This window comes from Neolamprologus multifasciatus, chromosome 5, assembly GCF_963576455.1.
Source record: "Neolamprologus multifasciatus chromosome 5, fNeoMul1.2, whole genome shotgun sequence".
Lineage (NCBI taxonomy): Eukaryota > Metazoa > Chordata > Actinopteri > Cichliformes > Cichlidae > Neolamprologus > Neolamprologus multifasciatus.
The window spans coordinates 23454779-23474429 of NC_140443.1; the positions used below are offsets into that span (position 1 = coordinate 23454779).

At 39.2% G+C, this 19651-nt stretch overlaps 3 protein-coding genes across 5 annotated transcripts; 1 reads left to right on the forward strand and 2 right to left on the reverse strand.

Annotated features, from left to right (window-relative positions):
• Nucleotides 1–80: 80 nt before the first annotated feature.
• Nucleotides 81–5486, forward strand: sys1 (SYS1 golgi trafficking protein). 2 transcript variants are annotated; one of them, XM_085160203.1, is made up of 4 exons: nucleotides 81–246; nucleotides 2103–2392; nucleotides 2487–2554; nucleotides 3204–5486. In XM_085160203.1, exons 2-4 carry the CDS (start codon nucleotides 2231–2233, stop codon nucleotides 3442–3444), a joined length of 471 nt encoding a protein of 156 aa, XP_085016329.1. In that variant the 5' UTR covers nucleotides 81–246; nucleotides 2103–2230; the 3' UTR covers nucleotides 3445–5486. The 2 variants fall into 2 exon arrangements, with proteins under 2 accessions (XP_085016329.1, XP_085016328.1); XM_085160202.1 differs by having other exon boundaries at nucleotides 2136–2392.
• LOC146518720 (neuritin-like) lies at nucleotides 3753–13403 on the reverse strand. 2 transcript variants are annotated; one of them, XM_085160205.1, is made up of 3 exons: nucleotides 13052–13403; nucleotides 11977–12130; nucleotides 3753–11229 (listed from the first exon to the last, which is right to left on the reverse strand). In XM_085160205.1, exons 1-3 carry the CDS (start codon nucleotides 13101–13103, stop codon nucleotides 11001–11003), a joined length of 435 nt encoding a protein of 144 aa, XP_085016331.1. In that variant the 5' UTR covers nucleotides 13104–13403; the 3' UTR covers nucleotides 3753–11000. The 2 variants fall into 2 exon arrangements, with proteins under 2 accessions (XP_085016331.1, XP_085016330.1); XM_085160204.1 differs by lacking the exon at nucleotides 13052–13403 and adding an exon at nucleotides 12946–13042.
• Nucleotides 13404–13696: 293 nt separating this feature from the next.
• ssr1 (signal sequence receptor, alpha) lies at nucleotides 13697–19309 on the reverse strand. Its single transcript, XM_085160319.1, has 9 exons — nucleotides 19151–19309; nucleotides 18203–18321; nucleotides 18033–18126; nucleotides 17737–17864; nucleotides 15953–16087; nucleotides 15473–15549; nucleotides 14968–15046; nucleotides 14680–14773; nucleotides 13697–14561 (listed from the first exon to the last, which is right to left on the reverse strand). The coding sequence occupies exons 1-9, from the start codon at nucleotides 19218–19220 to the stop codon at nucleotides 14497–14499; spliced, it is 861 nt and encodes a 286-aa protein (XP_085016445.1). The 5' UTR covers nucleotides 19221–19309; the 3' UTR covers nucleotides 13697–14496.
• Between the last annotated feature and the right edge of the window lie 342 nt (nucleotides 19310–19651).

Sequence of the window (19651 nt, forward strand, 5' to 3'; positions counted from 1 at the left end):
AGGAGTGACAGTACATGTGTTTTCAGGAATAGAACGGAAGTATTTTACTTTGGCAGTGACTAGTTGGTCATGAAGTTTTCTTTCCGGGCAAAGTGTTCTGACTTCCGTGTTGTTAACAGGGTTTAGCTAGTCCAATGTAGTGTACGATGAGGCCCGGTTAAGTAACGACAGAATTTGGGGAACTTTGAAGAGCCATAGGGATTATCGTTGATCAAGCATCCTTAAGACTTTCTGACCCGCGGGCAGGTCCGTATCACTTCCAGACCGCTCTCCTTCAAACACGATGAAGCTTTAACTTACCGCCGACTCACCCTCTGTAATGTTGACATTTTTCAGGTTTTAGGCTGGGGGATAAAAGCCTTCGCGAGTTATCCTTCGTTTTTATGTTTAGTTGAGCTTAATATAAATAAATAGATTTGAGCCATTTAGTCTCCCGCCTGTGAGCGATCACATAATATTACATTGGCTTTTGCTAATCTGCGAGTATGTGTTGGTCGACGGCTAAGCTACCTGTGCTATCGGGTTTCTCTGTGTTCACCTAACCCTAACCTAACATCACCATAACATTACAATCCCGATTGTTACTGAGCTACCTCGGTGTTTATTTAAAGCAGGATATTGTGGGTGTGATTTAACTGAGATCCGAGGTAAAGCAGAAGCGGATGTCTTCATTAAAGCCTCGATGCTGTTGTGGAAGTTTCAGGTCAAAAATGTCAGCATTGCTGTGTTCACCTGAAGACAAGTTGGATATATTATTGGATTAATTCATAAAGCCATTAGTGGTCATGCCATTAAAATTGCTAAATGTGACTTGGTGTGTCACTCCATCTCACATCATCAGCTTTGTTCAACATTTTCTGCTCGACCATGCCCGATTTGCCAGAACTTTGTCCAAAGTTTGGACACATGTAATGATTGCTATGAAATTTTACCCTCATATATCAAGTATTAGCAGTAGGATTCGGGTTAGCGGGTTAGGGGTAGGGTCTTATAATGGACTATTAGTCACACCTCAAGTGCATCACATCCTGGCCTTGCAAGGCTACTCTAGTGAAATGGATCAATGAAAATGAAATATTTCATATATTTAACACAATTTATTATCTCTGTTATATTTAGAAAGCCATCTGGAAACTTTAGAACTGTGTTTTGTCCGGAATAGACTGTTTTTGTGATAAAACTTATCATATTTGCGTAATCCAGCACAAAAATTGGATGAAAATGGCATTAATTTAGCATTCTTTTGGACATTATCTACAATTCAATTCAATCTACAGTTCACAAATGATCACTAATTGTCTTTTGCAATGTAAAGCTTTTGCTCAAATGTGCAACTTTATTGGGCTGCTTGATGTTTTTTTGTCTGTCTTTCTTTCTTTCTGAACTAGCCCATACTCGACATTTTTTGATGTATCTCTCTCAAATTACAGATCCTGGTTTACTAGTACAAAGCTCAGGCGTTTATCTTTAATGGTTTTTCATGTTCAAATATTTCCTCATTTTTTAATGTATGGAAAAAACAAAAAAGTATCTAGAAGAGTATTTGGTATATGAGGCCCAATTTTTATAGCAACCATTATATATGTCCAAGCTTTGGACCATAACACGGTGAATTGAGATGGAAATAAATGCTTACACATACACAAAGATGAAAGATAAGACAAGACTGTAGTGATTCGCTGACCTATTTGTAGTGATTATTAGCTGCTGCTGATGTGGGTGCAAAGGTCATGAGGACTGCTTTATCCTCTGTTGTGTAAACCGATAACAACATAAACTTTTACACTTTACTCCTCACACATTTCATCTCATCTCCTGCCTTTTTACCCCCTATTTGTACAGGAACTATGAATGCAAGCACATAGTTTACCTAGACTGACTTTTACGAAAGCTTAAGTCAACCGGACTAACCGTGTTAAGTGCCCGAAGCGTACTAAACACTTTGTTCCGGACATCTGTTTATTTTGTACTTAAGTGCGAAGCAGCTGGCTGTAGCTATAATCTTCCCTTTTTCTGTCTAATTAATATATTAAAGCAGGATTTAAAACCAAGCTTTATACTAATCTAATCCTTTTTTTCCAATGTAACTTTCTGTGTTTCAGATTTTTTATTTTTATTTTTATTTATTTTTTTAGATCTCACCCACAAGTCACATCTGATGGGCCAGCAGTTAACAGTTGTTAGCAGTTGTTAACGTTCTTAGTGTCTGTACGTGGAACGTCAGCCAGCAATGGCCACTCATTTCCGTAGCTACATCTGGGACCCGGTCCTCATCGTGTGCCAGATCGTGCTGATGCAGTGCATCTACTACAGCTTTTTGGGCCTGTGGTTGGCTGGAGTGGACAGCCTTGTGCAGAGTAGTCGGTCATTGGACCAGATCTTCAACTATCAAGTAAGTTTTAAGATATGGGTGCGTGTTTATGCATTTTTGTGTCGCATATTCGCTCTCTTAAAACTGTATTTAAATGTTTTCTCTGCTTTGGTAGGCTCTCGGTTTTGCAACCGTGCAAGGCAGGCTCTCAATGATGGCATTCATCTTGAATTCTCTTACCTGGTGAGAAATATCATCAGTCATTTTTCTGTACATCATAAATGGATGAGATTTGTGTGACAGCCAAACAGCATCCTGTTTTTCAAGCATCCCATGAGGCATTCATTATAAAGGGGTGTTTAGACCTTATTTACACCTGTGCAGTTACACATTTCGTTAAGTGTAAAGGTTGAAAATTTTAAATGTTTGCGTAGAAAATGGTCGACATTTAATGTACGGTGATACTCCTTTAGTCAGAGACTGAAACACCCTCGCTGCAGGAAGGAGCGCTTTCGCAGATCATTCATCCCAACAGCAGTTAGACTCTATAACTCCTCAATCACGATGTCATAAGTCACTGGTCACTGTGAACATCCACGGTCACCACCTCATGCATAATGGGTCTTCCATGACCTTCCAAGCTATATAGTTTATGTCTTCCATATTTCCAACTATATCCATAATCACATACTGTGTATGCTACCATTGTATATAGTGTATTATCTTACTTTTTTTTCATTGATTGTACTTATTTGTATTTTTGTATTTCCTTCTGATATCTGTACCTGAGCTGAGGTGACGCAAAAATTTCCCCGTTGTGGGATCAGTAAAGTCTTATCTTATCTTATCTTACTCAAACTTTGGCATCTTTTCCGTGTCACTGTTCCTGCAGCGCCCTCGGTCTGTGGTTCTTCATCCGCCGAGGGAAACAGTGCCTGGACTTCACGGTCACCGTGCACTTCTTCCACATGATCGGCTGCTGGATATATAACGCTCATCTTCCAGCTGCCTTGTCCTGGTGGCTCGTCAACATAGCCTGCATGGCGTTGATGGCTGTAATTGGAGAGTACCTGTGCATGCGGACTGAGCTCAGGGCAATTCCAGTCAACACTGGACCGAAATCTAATCTGTGAATTTTCTTTGGTGACGGGCTGAAAGATTGTGAAGGGGTAATCCTTGAGGGACTCACTGAGGAGGGTTTTTTTCCACCCTCCACTCTTGGAAAAGAAAAAGAACATGAACCTCTGTCAGCACGCATGTCGGATTTTCGTGCTTTGTCTGTTTCCATCAAGTGGTTCACCCACCCGGACCTGATCTATTTATTCATAGCTGCACATTAAATATTGGACAGTGCAAATTTGTAGCATATTAAGACACCTGTTTTAAGTCTTTTGAAAGCACATGCCAGTTTACATCCTCCTCTAAACTAAATTACTACAAATGTTTTTTTAAGTAAGTTTTTATGTTGAAATTCATTATTTTCATTCGTTAATTTTAAGACATTTTTTTCCGATTGTTGTTAAATTTAGCAGACATACACATACGCAAATTAAAAAGCTCTGTCCTAACAGCACTTTAAAGATGCCAGTGTGCAAATTTCACATCAAAGTTTTAGTTACTGCTTCTTAAAGCTGCTTTTAAACGTTAAATATGGGGAGAAATGTGTTTTTAGACAACAAAAAGGTACAGTGCTTAGCAGATTTATTAGACCATCTGTCACAAAGACAAATATTTTAGAAATCTGTCAAAAAACTTCACCTACAAAAACAAATGTTTCAAATCTGTAATGGATGTAAAAAAAAAACAAACAACAATTGTAATTTGGCACCTTAATAAAGAAAAAGTGCTTTTGCACCATTTTAGCTCTTTTTTTTGGTAAAACTGTAAATTTGAAAATAATTGATAATAATAATAATTATATTTTAGTACTAAAAATATCGTTTCACCTGCACATACTGGTGGATTAACCATTACAGAAAGATAAAAAAATTATTTTTATTGGTAATTTAGGGCAGCTGTGGCATAAATCTTACACTGGTGGTCTAATAAATTTGTTAAGCACTGTATGCTAATCAGTAGGTCATCATGTAAATCCAAATATAGGAAAGATTTTATGCGTCATAATTGGGGCTCAATAAGTGGTCCAAAGTAATAAAAACCAGGCTCAATTTGATGTTTCCTACATTCAGCCTCCTAATCCTTGTTAAATGCTTTTCTTTTTGAGTCTGTACCACATTTTGCACAGCAAGCATTGTTGGGTTCTGTCTCTTTATGGCATGATGTATTATGCAAACTGTTTGGCCACTTCGGGGACAGTTTGTCAGCCACCAGCTGGGTTCTGACAGCTGGCTTTGTCTGTGCTTCTGAAAAATTGCTGTTCGGGGAGGATGTGATGGGGAAAGTCCTAAAATGTGCGGCTCTGATGTCTTTTTTTTCCCCCTTTTGGAGCAGTGTCAGACTGCTCATTTCACTGGTGACTTTTAAACTCTTAACAGAATTGACTTTTTGTCTTTAATGTGTTACAGCTCATGCTACACACGCTTGAGATGCTCTTCTTCAGACTGTCAGTTTAAAACCTTTGCAGCTTTGATGGTGCAGATGATGCGGTGTCTTGTTTTGCAGTCACGTTTTCCTAAGGTGTGAAATGAGTTTATAATTATGATGCAGGGGGCGATATTGGAAGGTGCAGCCTCAAATTGGAAAGCAGCTCCCATTCAAGCTGCTTTGAGTAGGAACAGAAAAAGCTAGCCTGTCCAAAGAATGTAATCCATCACCTCTCAAGGTAATTAGCGTGGTATATCGATGACTTGTTGTCTTAAATATGCATAATATTATAATGAGGGAGGTCTTGCCTGAGCTGCTAGTAAGCAAGAAGTGAAAAGAGTCAGGATTTCTACCCCTCCTCCCATCCTCCCATTTAAGCAGTAGCTTCATATTTACTCCACAGAAGAGATGTCAGACTTAAAGTCCACTTTGATCTTATGTGGGCCGAACAAGTAAAACTCCAGTTTCTGTCAGTGTACACATTTCATCTTAATGTAAGATAAAAGTGCAATTTTAACAGTATGACTTGGTTTTTTACATGATAAAGAAATGCAACACTATTGTAAATGAAAGAAAACCTGTCAGTGCAACCTGTTGGGCTTCACTGTAAGAAGTAAATGTGTAAAATACAGGAGTCTGTAACTTAATTACTTTGGTGTATTGTGAATGGCAGCGGGGGAGGTCTTATCAGTTGGAAAAGATGTAAAACTTGTGGGAAAAAAAACTTTAAAAAGTTTAACATTTATGTCCTCCTTCACTTTCAATGCCATCCAATCGGCCGGATTGGGGTCTTCACCCGACCTGACCGATTCTGGCTCCTGGGCTTTATGTTTTACACCCCTGCTCTATATAAGAATGAGCCGACTCTTACAAAAAGGTGAACAACTGTTTCCCAAAATCTCCACAAATTACTTTATTTTTACTTTGTACAAACTCGTGACTACTCTTTCTAAGCTGCTATTTTGTTATCTAGCAGTGGAACCTCTGAAAGTGTTCACATCACCTTTTGTATCTTATATTTTTTTTGGTAATGTAATTCAATATACGAACTCTGGATAGATCTATTCACATCATTAAACTCCTTGGGGAGAAAAAAAAATCACAGACACGGTGTGCATATTTCTCCTTTCTGGAGATTTAAATGTCTGCACAGCTCATGTTGATTATATTAAAAGGGTAAAGTCTTGGAGAGGAAACTGCAGGTGGAAAAAAAAAAGAAGCAAAAACAAACATTGGCCATCATGCTTCAGACATCAAACATGGCTTCTCTAATGAGGATATTTCCACATGCATGTATTTACTTCTCCAAACCTTTTCTGCCCTGGGCCTTGATCCCTCGCTGCAGGAAGTGTCCAGGTGGAAAGCAGCAGATGGGAGAGCACTAACGAGTTGAAAAACGCTGGTTGCAGTCGTCCTTACCCTCACTTTGCTCCGGGGATGACTAAAAACAGAAACTGTAATAGATGGGTTAAAAAGGATCGGCTGCAATCAGTAAATGTACCACCAGTTTCCATCTTAGTTCTGTTACTCTCCTGAAGCCAGTGAGCACACACTTAGGTTTTAAACATTGTGCTTTATTATTATAAACACATTACTTTTCCATATATTGCTTTATACAGTCTGTAAATTGTGTATTAAACTGAAAAAAACCGAACCCTCACATGGATACTGAACTTGGTTTTACATTCAGGAGTTCTTTCCATGTTTGAGCTGTCATTATTAGGATTACTATGGTATCATCATGCTTTGAAAAAAGTCCCCTCTTAAGAAGTGACTATTGTATTGCTCATGCTTTGAGGACATCACAACTTTTTTTTTTTTGTATTGTTACCCCCAGGTACACAGTGGATGACGTAACAGCAGTACAAACCTCTTTCTAAAAAAGCTGTGGCATTAGGCAAAAATATCAATAAAAACAGAGTGCATTGTTTTGCAAAAAATTTAAACCCCGTAATTCATGAAAGTAGTCCAAAATAAACATTCTTTAACTTTGTTATTTTTAAATATGTTCTCATTTTTGAAGATGATGCTGTTAAACTACTGGACAGGTGAGTAAAATAACTCTTAGTAAAGAAAGCGTCCCAGAAAACTATGTCAGAATTAAGGATGGTGCATAATATCACTGAAAGGTTCAGAGAAAATCCAAAGAAATCTCTGTATGCAAGTGAAATGGCTAAAAGCCAATGTTGGAGGTGCGCCCTCACGTAGCACTGCATTAGAAATAGACATGATTATGTTGTGAAGATCAGTATAGCGACTCAGGACCGCTGTCAGAGAACAGGTTTGTCTTGTCATCCATAAGAATAAATTAAAACAAACAAAAATAAAGAAACATCCTGATACATTGTCTTCTCTGGTAGTTGCATAAACTATTAAATCTTACCACCTACATACTAGCAACCATGATATGGGAAGCATTAGTATGTATGGTATGGTAAATTGCAGATATACTATACAGGACAAAAGTATTAGGCCACACCTCTTAATGTTTGAATTTAGGTGTATCGCATCAAGCACGTAGCCACACCTGCAGTCTGCTTGTGAAAGAATGGGTTGTTCTCAAGAACTCACTGAATTTAAGTGCTGCCCTGTAGTAGGATGTTGTTGTTACAACATTAGTTGTTACTTTGAGTTTATGCTTTTTGATCTATGCTCTAATTGTCGCAACCACAAATCCCCCTTAAACCCTGAGCCATAACGTGATTCGACTACATGTCAGCTATTGTGACTGGCCTGTTCAGTCCTGTTGATTTTTCCTTTTGAATTTATCCATGTGAGAATAACAATCATTGCCTCATTAAAAGGAAAAATAATCATATCTATATGAAGACTCATAAATGTCAGCAAATTCCTGGAGGAAAATTGCTTAAGCTATTCTCCCCCAGAGTAACAAATATGTTTGGACCCTCAAAAAAACTGACTTCAATAAGAGGAGGAAAAAAATCCCTGCAGTTTATTTATTCCTATCACCTGGCACCGCATATAAAACACTGAGACATGACCACACATAATGCACCAGCACAAGCACAAATGACATCAGCCACTTACGTACGTTACGTTGTAGGCTCTACAAAGATTCCCTGCAGAAGTCTAAATCAAGAGTTAGTGGTATTATTGCAAAGTGGAAGCGTTTAGGAACCACAACAACTCAGCCAAAGAGTGGTCACATAAAGATACAGAGCAGAGCTGGCGAGCGCTGAGGTGCATAGTCCGTAAAAGCTGCCAAAGCTCTGCTGTCTTAGTAACTGCAGAAAGCCTCCTCTTGCATTAACATCAGCACAAAAACTGTCCACTAGGAGCTTCGTGGCACGACTTTCCATAACCGAGCAGCTCCTGTAGGTGTGACATGTGGGTGGCCCAATACTATTGTCCATCCAGGCATCATTAATGTTAAACAGGCTTTAAAAGAACGCATGGTGGCATCTTCTGCAGAGAACAACTGAACTGTTGAGCAGGTTAACGAGCATAAATTGGGAAAAAATTGATTTCAGAACTACATCTGGTTTTCTCAGTTTCGAAATGCTTGTGGAATGCTTGTGGATTCAAGAAGTGATGAACACGTTCTTATCTCATGTGCTTTTGAGATGTGACATTCGTAAATATCCATCTCATTATATTTAGTATGGTGTGTTATATTTATTTTAAATAGGGGTTTACATGATTTCCAAATCCAAACATTCTGTTTTATTTGGCTCTTCCCACCTTTTTTGGAAAAGGGATTGCACTTTGAAAGATGAAAGAAATAGAAACAGAGCAAACATGCTGATGGAGTTTAGGTAGGTATGGGGGTGAGGATAATACATCTGCATAACAAAGGATGCAGGCACATTGAGGAGCTAGCGTAACTTCATGCACAGATCAAGACCACTGCACGCCATCTCCGAGGTAAAATTAACAATCTGTCCATTTTTCTGAAGCACTGTCACAAAAATCACCATGCACTTGTGATAACATAAACAACTGAATGATCCAACTTTGTTAAGATCATTTTTAAAGCAAATATGTATATATGGACACAGTTTGGGCAAAACAAACAAAAGAGAAACACTATTTCTCCAACATTTGAATTTACTCCGAACCAAAGGGCTTGATGCTGTTTTAAGAATAAACACCGTTTTTTTTTTCATGACAAATTCACCAAAATATTAATCACAAAAGACAATTACTACTTATGACATCTCATAGACTTTTGTGCTAAATAGATGCAAGTTATTACACATTAATCTTTCTGTTTCTGAAGTTTGTTATTATTCTCACAATTTGACTTAACAGATAAAATAAATTTAGAAGAGGAGAACATTGTTTGATATATCAAACACACATTAATGATGTAATCAGTAGAACTTTATGGCAGATTTGTCTTTGAAAAGCCACCCACGTGTATTCTGTCATCTACTGGAGTATGCAGACTACTTTAATGCACAAGGTTAGTAGGATGTTAATAGCAAGTGAGCATTTTCTCACAGAAAGTCACAAAAACAAAAATTTTGTTTTTACACAACGATCAGTGGGTTGGAAAATTAAAAGGAGCCGTAGTTTAACTAAAGGTTTCACATGGATCATGTGCAATATACATCCCCTATTTTTGGTGTCTTTATAGCAGCTATGCAACATCAGCCATGATGGACTGAAAGCTTATAAGGAGAAAGGGAATCCAAAGTTGTGTACGAACTGCTTGATTGTCACCTTACTACAACATTTTCTACACTTCAAAACAAGTTAAAGGGTGAATTCACCTCTATAGTGCATACAAATGTTGTTTAGTCATGTCGAGTCTGATTTGGCTCTTTGTTTGATCGGTAACAACCTTAAATAAACAAAAAGTACAGAAATTTGCGTTTGGTCGATCATTTCTATGTTGTAACAATACGTCTCGGCAATAAATCTGAGTATGAGAGCTGCACCCATGAAAAACTTGTCAAATCTGGTTTGTCATTGTTAAATTGCCAATATACTTTGTTTCTTCAGACTTCGATCGTCCAATCCAATAAGCACCAAACAAGAGTCAGTAGCAGAATAAGCTGAAGATTTGGCAAGGTTTTCATGAGTGCAACCCACATACTCAGCTCTGCTGCTCAACCCAAAAATGTGTTTTCCTTACAAATGTGGCAGCATTTAAGGTAAAATTAACCGGCTTTCCAGTAGTATAATATTTAACATGAAGCATTGTTACAACAGAGGACAACCAACCAAACAATAATTTCCTTGGTTTTTGTACCAAGTTTGTGAGGAACTTAAAAGCGGTAAGATGTTATTCTTCATGACGTGTCTCTTTAGTGTTTTCACAGAGCAAAGCTGTGTTTATACAAACTCAGTGGAGGTCAAAAGGTTTACGCTGTAGCTCATAATTAAAGAGGCAGACTGGCATTGTAGTAGTCTGACAGCCCCATCGCCTGTACTACAAGCAGCAGCTGGTTAGCTTAAAAACTGGAAATAAGAGGGTGGGGCAGAACTGCCAGCACAGATCATTCACAAACATTTTATAAATCATTTCTTCAAATTACACAAAAGTGAAAAAAATATATATATATTTAATGACAGGCTAAGCTAAAACTGGTTGCTATGCCTTTCATATTTACTGGTGAGATCTTAAAGTGGGGTTAGTTTTCTAATTTACTTATTGTAAAATCAAACTTTTTCTTTAAGGAACATGATGAAATCAGACTTTACACAAAACACACCATGGATGCAATAACTATCTTATATACAAAAATGTGAGCGATGAATAAAAAGTTATTTGGGCTTAAAAACTACAAAAATTAGACGTTATATTTTCACACAGGTAAACTATTGCAAGCTGTGTTTTACTGCACGACATTGTACAGCTATATGCGGCAATGTGCCTGCTCCTTGTACAGTGTTAGTAACCCAGAGCCACAGGTGTCTGATAGTAGAACGAGCTGACCAAATTGAATGTGAAATCCACGAGAGTGTGTGCTTTTAATCTGTTTATAATGCAATTCCTTCTGCCACTCCACCCAAAGCTGGAGTATTTGAGAGAATTTCAAACCTCATTCATCACAGACATCAACGACTCTAGGTCAAAATAATCCTTTGAAACATTTGTGCTCTTAAATCCTTGGCTTTAAGTTTAAACTCTGGAGGACCGAAGCACGACGTCCTCCTCACCCAACCCCTGCTCCATCTATGCAGAAGCCCAACCGGGCCCAGTCAAGGCCAGCATCAGCGGCAAGATGAGGACAGCGCTAGGTGAACTTAGACTGGGAGAGGAGCTGGGACTGCACAGATCAAACAGACTTCCCTGGAAGCGTATCTTCCTGGAGTCCTGCCTCAGAGTCTCCCAGATGGAGCTGACTTCCTCCTGACAGTCGGACAGCGCCGTGAGCGCACAAGTGTGGAAAGCTTCCCAGTGGCTGTGGCAAATAAAAGGATCATCAGATCAGCACTGTGTCTGACATTTCACTCGGAAGTCATTCCCACAACAGCATGCAGACATGCACTGGCTGTGCCCGATTCATTTGCTTGCCAAAAATCCATCACTCACACGGATACGAAGGATGCAAGTAAGTCAAGCTGTGCTTTAATTACCATGGCAACTGTATGAGAAAGTGAAACAATATCACAGACGATATTGCAAGTGGGCAATTTTCAACCAAAGGATTAAGTGTAAATCTTTGTCTTCAGTGCACTGTGTTGGGGTTGTGGAGTGCATGCAGTAACAGTGACAAAGAACTTCCCCCAAATTTCATTACTGCTGCAGCGAGGTCATACATTATTTAGCACAATGGCTCAGTGTCTCAGCACCATTCATTTCTCTAGTCTCCTCTTCTCTGGGATTGTGGCATCTGCTCCCTTTCTCTCCAGTATTTTGTTATGAGATGAATATTTTATGCTGTATATGTCTATATTATTGCTCTCAATTACGCCTTATTTGATCCTAATTGAACTGAAAAACAATTTTGTGCACCAATGGGTTTCTTAATCGACCCATGAAAGCTGGTTTCTCTCTGCATTTCTTGTTCTCTCTGCTGGGGTTATCATTTGTATCTTAGTGCACATAAAAGCTATACTCACAAAGAGTGATGAGAGCTCAAGCTCACAAAACTCTACAGGGAATGTCTCGCTGCTGCTCGTGCACTTGCCGGTAAAGTAATTATCACCTGCACACAGCTGCCACTCCCCTCTCACTGGTCACGTTCTCCTGGTAGTTGTCCATGCTCTCTCCCAGCTCCAGGACGCATTCGGAGAAGTCCTTATAAATGTTCTCACACTTCACATCCACAGAGTCTCCTGGCACCGCTAAGGACAGAAATACTGAAAAAACAGATACAGGAGACAGCTTTCTTTACCGCTTTTGTGATGCTTTGTCCATTGACGAGCTACAAATAACCATGAGAGACAAATCAGCATCCACTGTAAGTGCACATAAATCAAATTTCTTTCTCGCTAAGTGTCTGGCTTAAGATTTCAGACTACTTTCAGACTTCACTTACGAATATACAACCTTTAAGCAAAGACCTCTCTATTACATTTATAATAATAAATACTATCACTCTTATTTAATTTGATAATTTAATTTGATCAGAAAAACTATGTGTTAGGTTGTCAAACTTTCACTTCAGAAGCTGGAAAACCCCACCCCACACTCCATATTTCTTATCAATTATTAAGAGTGGAAAAAAAGGGATCCAAGTTAAATAAAGGTCAGCATCAGAAAACATTTGTTTATTTTGCCTACCAAAAGATCACATTCATTCGGCTCATGCTCTTCCTGGTCGTCCAGCCCCACAGTTTTGGAGCAACTGCTCTAGACAGATGTAATGTGGTGGAAGGAAAACATTCCTGACCACCGCAGCCCAAAGCTCGCTTTGTCAATAATAAACTGTACTGATTATAAAGTGCATATTTCTGTATTTTAGTAAAAGTGACAGTTGAGTGAAAAAAGAAGAAGAAACCATTCCGTGAGTTTTTGTCTTTCGGTAAGCGTTTCATGTAAGAAAGCTTGCACACTAAGTATAGATACAACACCCAGTATCTACCGCCGCTACAAGCAGTTGGCAGTGGTACAGGTCTGATAACCATCATGCAACACTGATGGAGATAAATAAGCTTACGGTCACAGCACCTACATTCTGCTGCAGGAAGATTAAAAGAAGAGAAAAAAAAGACTGCTTTCTGTTCCAAACCATCCCAACTGGCTCCCACCATAAAGCGACTAAGATTGAGATACCGTACCGGTAGCAAAGGCAACAATCCATCCGATCTTCGTCGACATGAAAAATCCCATATCATCCCATTTCAAGCCGAGCGGAGGGCGCGGGATGCTGCTGAGGCGCCGAAATAAAAAGAAAAAAGCGTCTCTGAGTCACACGGAGGTGATTAGCTGCCCATCATTAATGTGAGTCGATGTGTATCAGTGATTGAGCGCCGATAAACACTTGGTAGGTGTGTATTCACAGTCTTTCCTTGCTCCGGCCGACTGCTGACGTTACCTGCCCCCCGGCGCGCGCTGAGCTCATCTTCCCCCCTTCAGCACCGGACAGTTCTCACCTCCCCGAGCAGGAACCACGGCCCTGCTTCATCACCTGGTGCTTTTATGCTTTTGTTAGACACCTCACACAGGATGTCATCACAGGATCTCAGCTTTTACTTATTTTTATATATATATATATATATATATATATATATATATATATATATTTTTTTTTTCCTCAATATATATCTGAGGTTGGGAAAATAAATATTTACTTTGTTCCACAGGGAAAATGTGGAAATGTTGTGGAAACATGTAGCATTTGTCTTCTGCAGATTTCTGCACACTTTCACAATCAAACAAATTTTTAATATTACACAAAGATAATCTGAGTGAATACAAAACGCTTTGTTTAGCCTTTTATTGTTTTTCAGAAGGCGTTGCATCACAAATACTGACATACAACGTGACAGACCGCATCACTAACACTGACTGAAGACTCTGAAATGCTCTGCTCAAGAGTAAGGCGGCAAAATTGACTTGCACAGACACTGAGATGCATGGTTTCGACATTTGTACTTGCAGCTGCCACTGTACCACTTTAAAAAAAAAATAAAATCATTAATGGATGTTATGTGTGAGTCATGTGTGGTAATTTAAAAAAAAATCAACGGCATTTTTTGCAAGAGACCAGATAAGGAAGAGAATGGTTTGATGATAGAGAAGACTGTGATATTTTCATTATTATTATTATTATCAAAAAAAAAAAAAAAAAAAAAAAAAAAAAAAAAAGAAAAAAGAAAAGAAAGGAGGGGTGGCAACAAACTCAAATTCAACCCTCTTCAAGAAGGCAGTTCAAGCCAGCCCTTGTAATCTTAATTACTGATTGTCTTATTTTTCCCATTACATCTCTTTCTTTCTCTCTCACACACACACATACAAACACAGATACAAAAGTCCCTTTAAAATGAACCACAGTTCAGTCTTCTTAGTGTTTAAATGGTCACGGTCCAATGAGAGCACAGGATCCTCTCAGCATGTAATACCTTGAGACTGCATCGAGCTCTGATTCTCAAACATAAAAAAAATCTGCTTCAAAAACTGAATTCCAGACATTCGCATTCTTTGTAAATATGAACTGAGTTATTGTTGCGAGGTGTTCTGAAAGTTTGATCAAGATTATAACGACAAAGGGAAGCCAGCACGTTTACTGGTCTGTCCCAGCCGCCCTCTTGGTTCGTTTCCGGGGGGATGCTTTAGGGGAAGCCTTGTCTGAAACACAGGAAGTAAAGATCAAATACTCATAAATCACAATCACAGTAAGAAAACAAAACAAAGCAGAGGGTGAGTGGAGCAGTGTAATCATAACAGATGGGCAAAATGAACTTACTCATGACATTAAGAGTCTCCTGAGGAATCCAGCTGATGTCCACATCATTTATTCCAGCAGTGCCCTTTTCTATTTTCACAGAAAGCCTCTTTTTCTGCAGAACGCACATAAAGGTAGAAAGACCACATTATGTCATGTTAAATCCAATTTATTCACCATCATGCTGACTTTACCAGAAACATTTCTTCACATATACACCGATTTACAAAGATGCGCCTCATTTCATCTCATGGGCAGACAAAATATCCTTAGATAAAAACAGAAGAGCCAGGGATGACGAGCACATACCGTCCTCGAGTCCAGGACCTGGTACATCCCGAAGAGCAGCAGGGATACCAGTCCCGCCAGGAACACGTACATAAACATTCTGCAAATAAAAGCAAAAACTCCAAGTTACAAATACACAAGAGCACAAAAAACAAGAAGAAGCCAGATTTCTCCGTTTATCAACCTCGATTGCAAATTTTATGTTCGATTTTTTTCCCCAGAAGGAATACGCTGTCTTCAGCTCGACTAATATTTCTGCCAACAGTTTGCACGTCTTACACCAGCAGCACAATCCTGGCTGCGAGTCTCTTTGTGACAATTTCACACCTCCTTTTACAGGTTTGTACATGTAGTGCAATCTTCTGGGAGAGGTGCAGAGAGCCGGATGTGCCAAAACGACGTGACAAATACAATTTTGTACATTTCCATTTTTTTTTTGTTTTCTCCAGTGGAATTACAAAGACACAAAACACTTCATTTGCATTTTCAATTTTGCCTTTACATTATAAAAACCAGAAAAGCTTACGTTTCTCCATCCAGTCCCTCTTCTCGTTCAGTGATGGTGACAGTCTGGTTGTAAACGGCAGTCTGGAACACGCTGCCCTAAATTTATTTTTTACAAAAGAGAAGTCAAAAGACAAACAGGGAAAACAAAAGAATTTAGGAGCTTCTCTTTAAAACTTGTTATTAAAATGACTCAGCATTTGTTAATGGTGCAGAAAAAAGAAGTCAAAGCTCAGCAGGGGGAAATGATGACAGTAAGGACCCTCCTGGGAATCCAAATTATGGGAGAGAGAGAGAAAAAAATAGTTGCTAACAAAATGTAGTGCTGATGAAGATTTCTTCAAGGCTTTTAATATTCATAAATCATGAATAATCATTAGGTGTCCTGTGAAAAATATTCCTGACAGTTACTGCCTGATATCTTCACATTCTACCCCCTCCCACCTTCTCTCAATAAAAACAAGAAATAAATAAACTTTTAAAACAATAACACTTATTTTACCTCAGTGTCTTGATAGTTGAGCAGGATTACAAGTCCAAATGGGCGACCGGCCATTGGCTGTGCTGGGATGAAGGAGTACTCGAAGGAGGCCTGAGCTTGTGGTTTGACGACAGTGTTCAGGGGCAAAGCTGTGAACTATAAACACACAAAACACTAAGCAATCATTTTCTGAAAGTATGACATGAGCTACTTTGGTTTCCTCAGTTAACATCAGCGTCTTTGGACAAAGCTGGGGTACCCGGATGTGCACAAATATAATAAACATAATTTTACTTTAATGTTTCTGCATCATTCAGATATTTAAGTTGTTCTGTTACACAATTCAGTGTGGAGTTCATGTTCTTCCCTGAGTCTGTGTGGGTTTTCTCAGAGTACTCTGGCCTCCACCCACAGTCCAAAGACATGTGGGAGTTAGTGGGGTTCGGTTAACTGGGGATTATAAATTGCCCATAGGTGTGAATGTGAGTGTGAATGGTTGTCTGCGTGTTTTAGCCCTGCAACAGACTGGCGACCGGCCCAAGAGGTCACCAGTCTGTCGCCCTGTGGTAGCTGGGATAGACTCCAGCCCCTACCACGATCCTAAACTGGATAAATGGAAGAAAGGATGGATGTACAATCCCACCCTTAACATTTTTTTTACTTTATTTTTCATTAAGACATGAAAGGAATAGAGAGTGTTTATATATATTTTTTCAGCATTTCTCAACATTATAGAGAATAAAACAGAAGTAATGAACATAGGAAATAAAAAGAGAATTCAAAGAAACCTAAAATCTGATATAAACTCAGGGAAAGTCTTGCCATAAAAGTATGTTTAAAGGTTTAAAGGCATGACTTAAAAAAAGTGACCGACCATGTCAACCAGGTTGTTCCAGAGTTATGAGGCGCTCAGTGCAAATGCTCTCACCTTAGGGCTGTGATCAAAATCTCATATCCCGATATAAGACATCTATCGTCTGATAACGATATAAATCACAAAAATGTAACATTTTCTGTAAATTCTGTGAATCTCGGGCAGCTCGACTTGCGTGAAGTGTTTCCAGCTGGGCATCGTGTACCTGGAGTCGAGTGTTTTAATTGAAACTATACATTATTTGTCTTAAGTTGTAACAGCGGCCGTTTTCTTTGTGAGTATTTATTACACGGCGTGCTGCGGGGAAAAGCCTGTTCTAACGTTTGAGTCTAAGGTTTATTTTTTTTAGCACCTGGCGGCTCTTTTTTACTTCTCATCCGTAAATAATCTGCTCTTTCACGTGATTTAGTTTATTTTGAAAAGTCTCAACAGGATCTTGAGCTTTATTGTCAAAGGTTTATGTGGAAAATAAACAAGCAGACATGTGATGTTGTTACCGTCGTTGTTGCTAATGACAACGCATAAAAACAGGCGCTTGTCCGTCTGTAGTGTGGTTATATAAAATATAAGAGAAAGAGAGAACTTTAAGAAATTAATATAGCCACTACGGTGACCATCAAAACGATGAAAAATTATTGCCGTAAACAGTTTATTTTGCGACACCACGAAACAAACGATAGCATAAAATTAAACGATAGACGTTTTTATATCCGTCATCCGATATATATCGTTATATCGAACAGCCCTATCTCACCTCTTACATTTTATATACTAGTGCATGTGGTAGTTAGAGGTGGAAGATGTACACCATGAGCGGCCTTAAAGGTAGCCAATAACATCTTAAATTTAATTTCATAGCTAAATCTCTTTAGTTATGAACTTGTCCTGAAGACATTTTACAGCAGGATATGCGGCACATTGTGTCACTTACATTCTGGATGAAGAACTGGAAGTCTTGGGGATAACGAAAGGAGGCCTCCAATGACTGAACGGTGAACTCCTGACTACCCTTGTTGGAGAAACCCACCAGGAACCGCACAATTTCACTGGCAGGAAACTCTAAAAGTGTCATGACCAGAAGTAAATAATGAATAAAAGTAAAAACACAAATGTGAAGATACCATGTGTTTAACACAGCCACAAAACTGGCTTCTACACCATGAAACAACTAATTAAGCTTTGTGCTTTAGTTTTCTAGCAATTATTAACAAAAACAGCAATACCAACCTTCTCCCGTGGTGAAGATGATCGTCGTGTCGGCATCAGGGTGAGAAGCTAACAGTTTGTCCGCCGCTTCGTCAGAGTCATCTTCGTGTCCTTCCTGATGACACACACAACTTTACATTGTAAAACCATCACTAGTATGCCTAATCGTGCTGCGCCATCACTGTACATACCGAGGTTTGCATCTGATCCTCTTCAACAAGGACATCTTCATCATCTTCCTCTTCATCTACTGCAGCATCTGAGTCCTCAACAATGTCCTCGGCCGAGTCTGAGTCGGCATAAACGTGGCCTGCGAGGCAGAAGACACAGTGAGGACATGAATGGATTAGGGGAATGATGCTGGTTAACACACTGGAAAAATGTTTTAGGAGTTTTCATATGACAATCTGAGCTTGTAATCTTTGATTAATTCAGTGTGTAAAACAGACAAGAAAGTGCTGCATTTGCCCATCATCGTCACACAGACAGTATTTATTTATTTCATAGCAATTTATGTCAGATTATGTCTGTATCAAGTCACGTGATGAAGTGATAGATGGTTATTTAAAGAAGAAAAGCAATGGAAATGTGGGCGAAAATCTAATATACACTTAAGCAAGGAAAAATCAAATAAAAAGAGGTTGTAATAAATCTGGCAACCTTGCCTCCAATTTCAATGAAACTGGAGCAAAGACACGTGAATGTGTGTCAGCAGGGCAGAAACCAGCAGAGCCAAACAGTACGATCTTATCTATGGTGACGTGTCCCAGAAAAGTGAGGGAGCCTCCAGCTGTTCTTACATCCTCGGCCACTTCATACATTTGTATTAAAAAGCTCCTCTGTGGCTCTAAAGGGAAATTAAACTTTGCATATATATTTCTTCTTACGAAGAAAAAGACCGCTTTTTCTTTAATTCACAACAAAAGCGACAGACTATTGTATATCTCTAGATGTTTAAGAATAAAACATGCCTTATATTCACGTTAGCAGCTGATCCAGCTGTGGAGAAAGCTGTCGAATCGCCCTGTGACTGTGCCACGTCAATATGTTAGGCGAAAAACTTCTGACCAGCAGCGGAGTGAGGCTACAAATGTATCTGCCTGCTTTCAAGTGAAATAAATACATAAATAAATGCTTACCAACTGATATCAGACCGCAGGGGAAGGCCAGGAGAAAAAGCAGCAAAAGTTTTGATGTGAAGTTGAACATGTTTGCAGAGGTGGAGGCTCAAGTTAGTACCACATCAGCAGTTTGAGGAGTAGAGGACGGGAGCTGAGGAGGGGGCGGGATAAGAGAAGTTCTTCTTCTTCTTCATGTTTCATGGCGCGTGCGTAGAACTTAGTGGTGCATTACCGCCACCTAGAGGAAAAACAATCAAACAAACAAACTTTGTAGCGTGGATGAAGTGGAGCCACGTCGTCCATCTTTAACACTGTCGTTGGGCTGGATGTGGATGTGAAGTAGACTGTGTTTAACAGCTGTTTGTTTTCAGGGCTTTTATTTTGCACCAGCACCTAAAACGTTAATAACAGGAACATTAAGTTGAATCACCATGTTTTTATGAAGGGCCAGGGGCACACGATTGGAGGTGGGTGAGGCATTAAAATCCCTTGATTCGCATTAAGGCTAAATATAATCCA

Excerpts from the sequence above, each read along its gene's own strand:
- sys1 (XM_085160203.1), top strand. The coding sequence starts at position 2,231 with ATGGCCACTCATTTCCGTAGCTACATCTGGGACCCGGTCCTCATCGTG. Across the intron at positions 2,393-2,486 it reads ACCAGATCTTCAACTATCAA|GCTCTCGGTTTTGCAACCGT; the intron begins GTAAGTTTTAAG and ends CTGCTTTGGTAG. Across the intron at positions 2,555-3,203 it reads ATCTTGAATTCTCTTACCTG|CGCCCTCGGTCTGTGGTTCT; the intron begins GTGAGAAATATC and ends CTGTTCCTGCAG.
- LOC146518720 (XM_085160204.1), bottom strand. The coding sequence starts at position 13,024 with ATGGTGGGAGCCAGTTGGGATGGTTTGGAACAGAAAGCAGTCTTTTTT. Across the intron at positions 12,131-12,945 it reads TAATCTTCCTGCAGCAGAAT|TATTTCTGTCCTTAGCGGTG; the intron begins GTAGGTGCTGTG and ends CTGTTTTTTCAG. Across the intron at positions 11,230-11,976 it reads GGAGTGGCAGCTGTGTGCAG|CCACTGGGAAGCTTTCCACA; the intron begins GTGATAATTACT and ends TATTTGCCACAG.
- ssr1 (XM_085160319.1), bottom strand. The coding sequence starts at position 19,220 with ATGTTCAACTTCACATCAAAACTTTTGCTGCTTTTTCTCCTGGCCTTC. Across the intron at positions 16,088-17,736 it reads TCCAGTTCTTCATCCAGAAT|TTCACAGCTTTGCCCCTGAA; the intron begins GTAAGTGACACA and ends GTGTGTTTATAG. Across the intron at positions 15,550-15,952 it reads TCAACTATCAAGACACTGAG|GGCAGCGTGTTCCAGACTGC; the intron begins GTAAAATAAGTG and ends AAATAAATTTAG.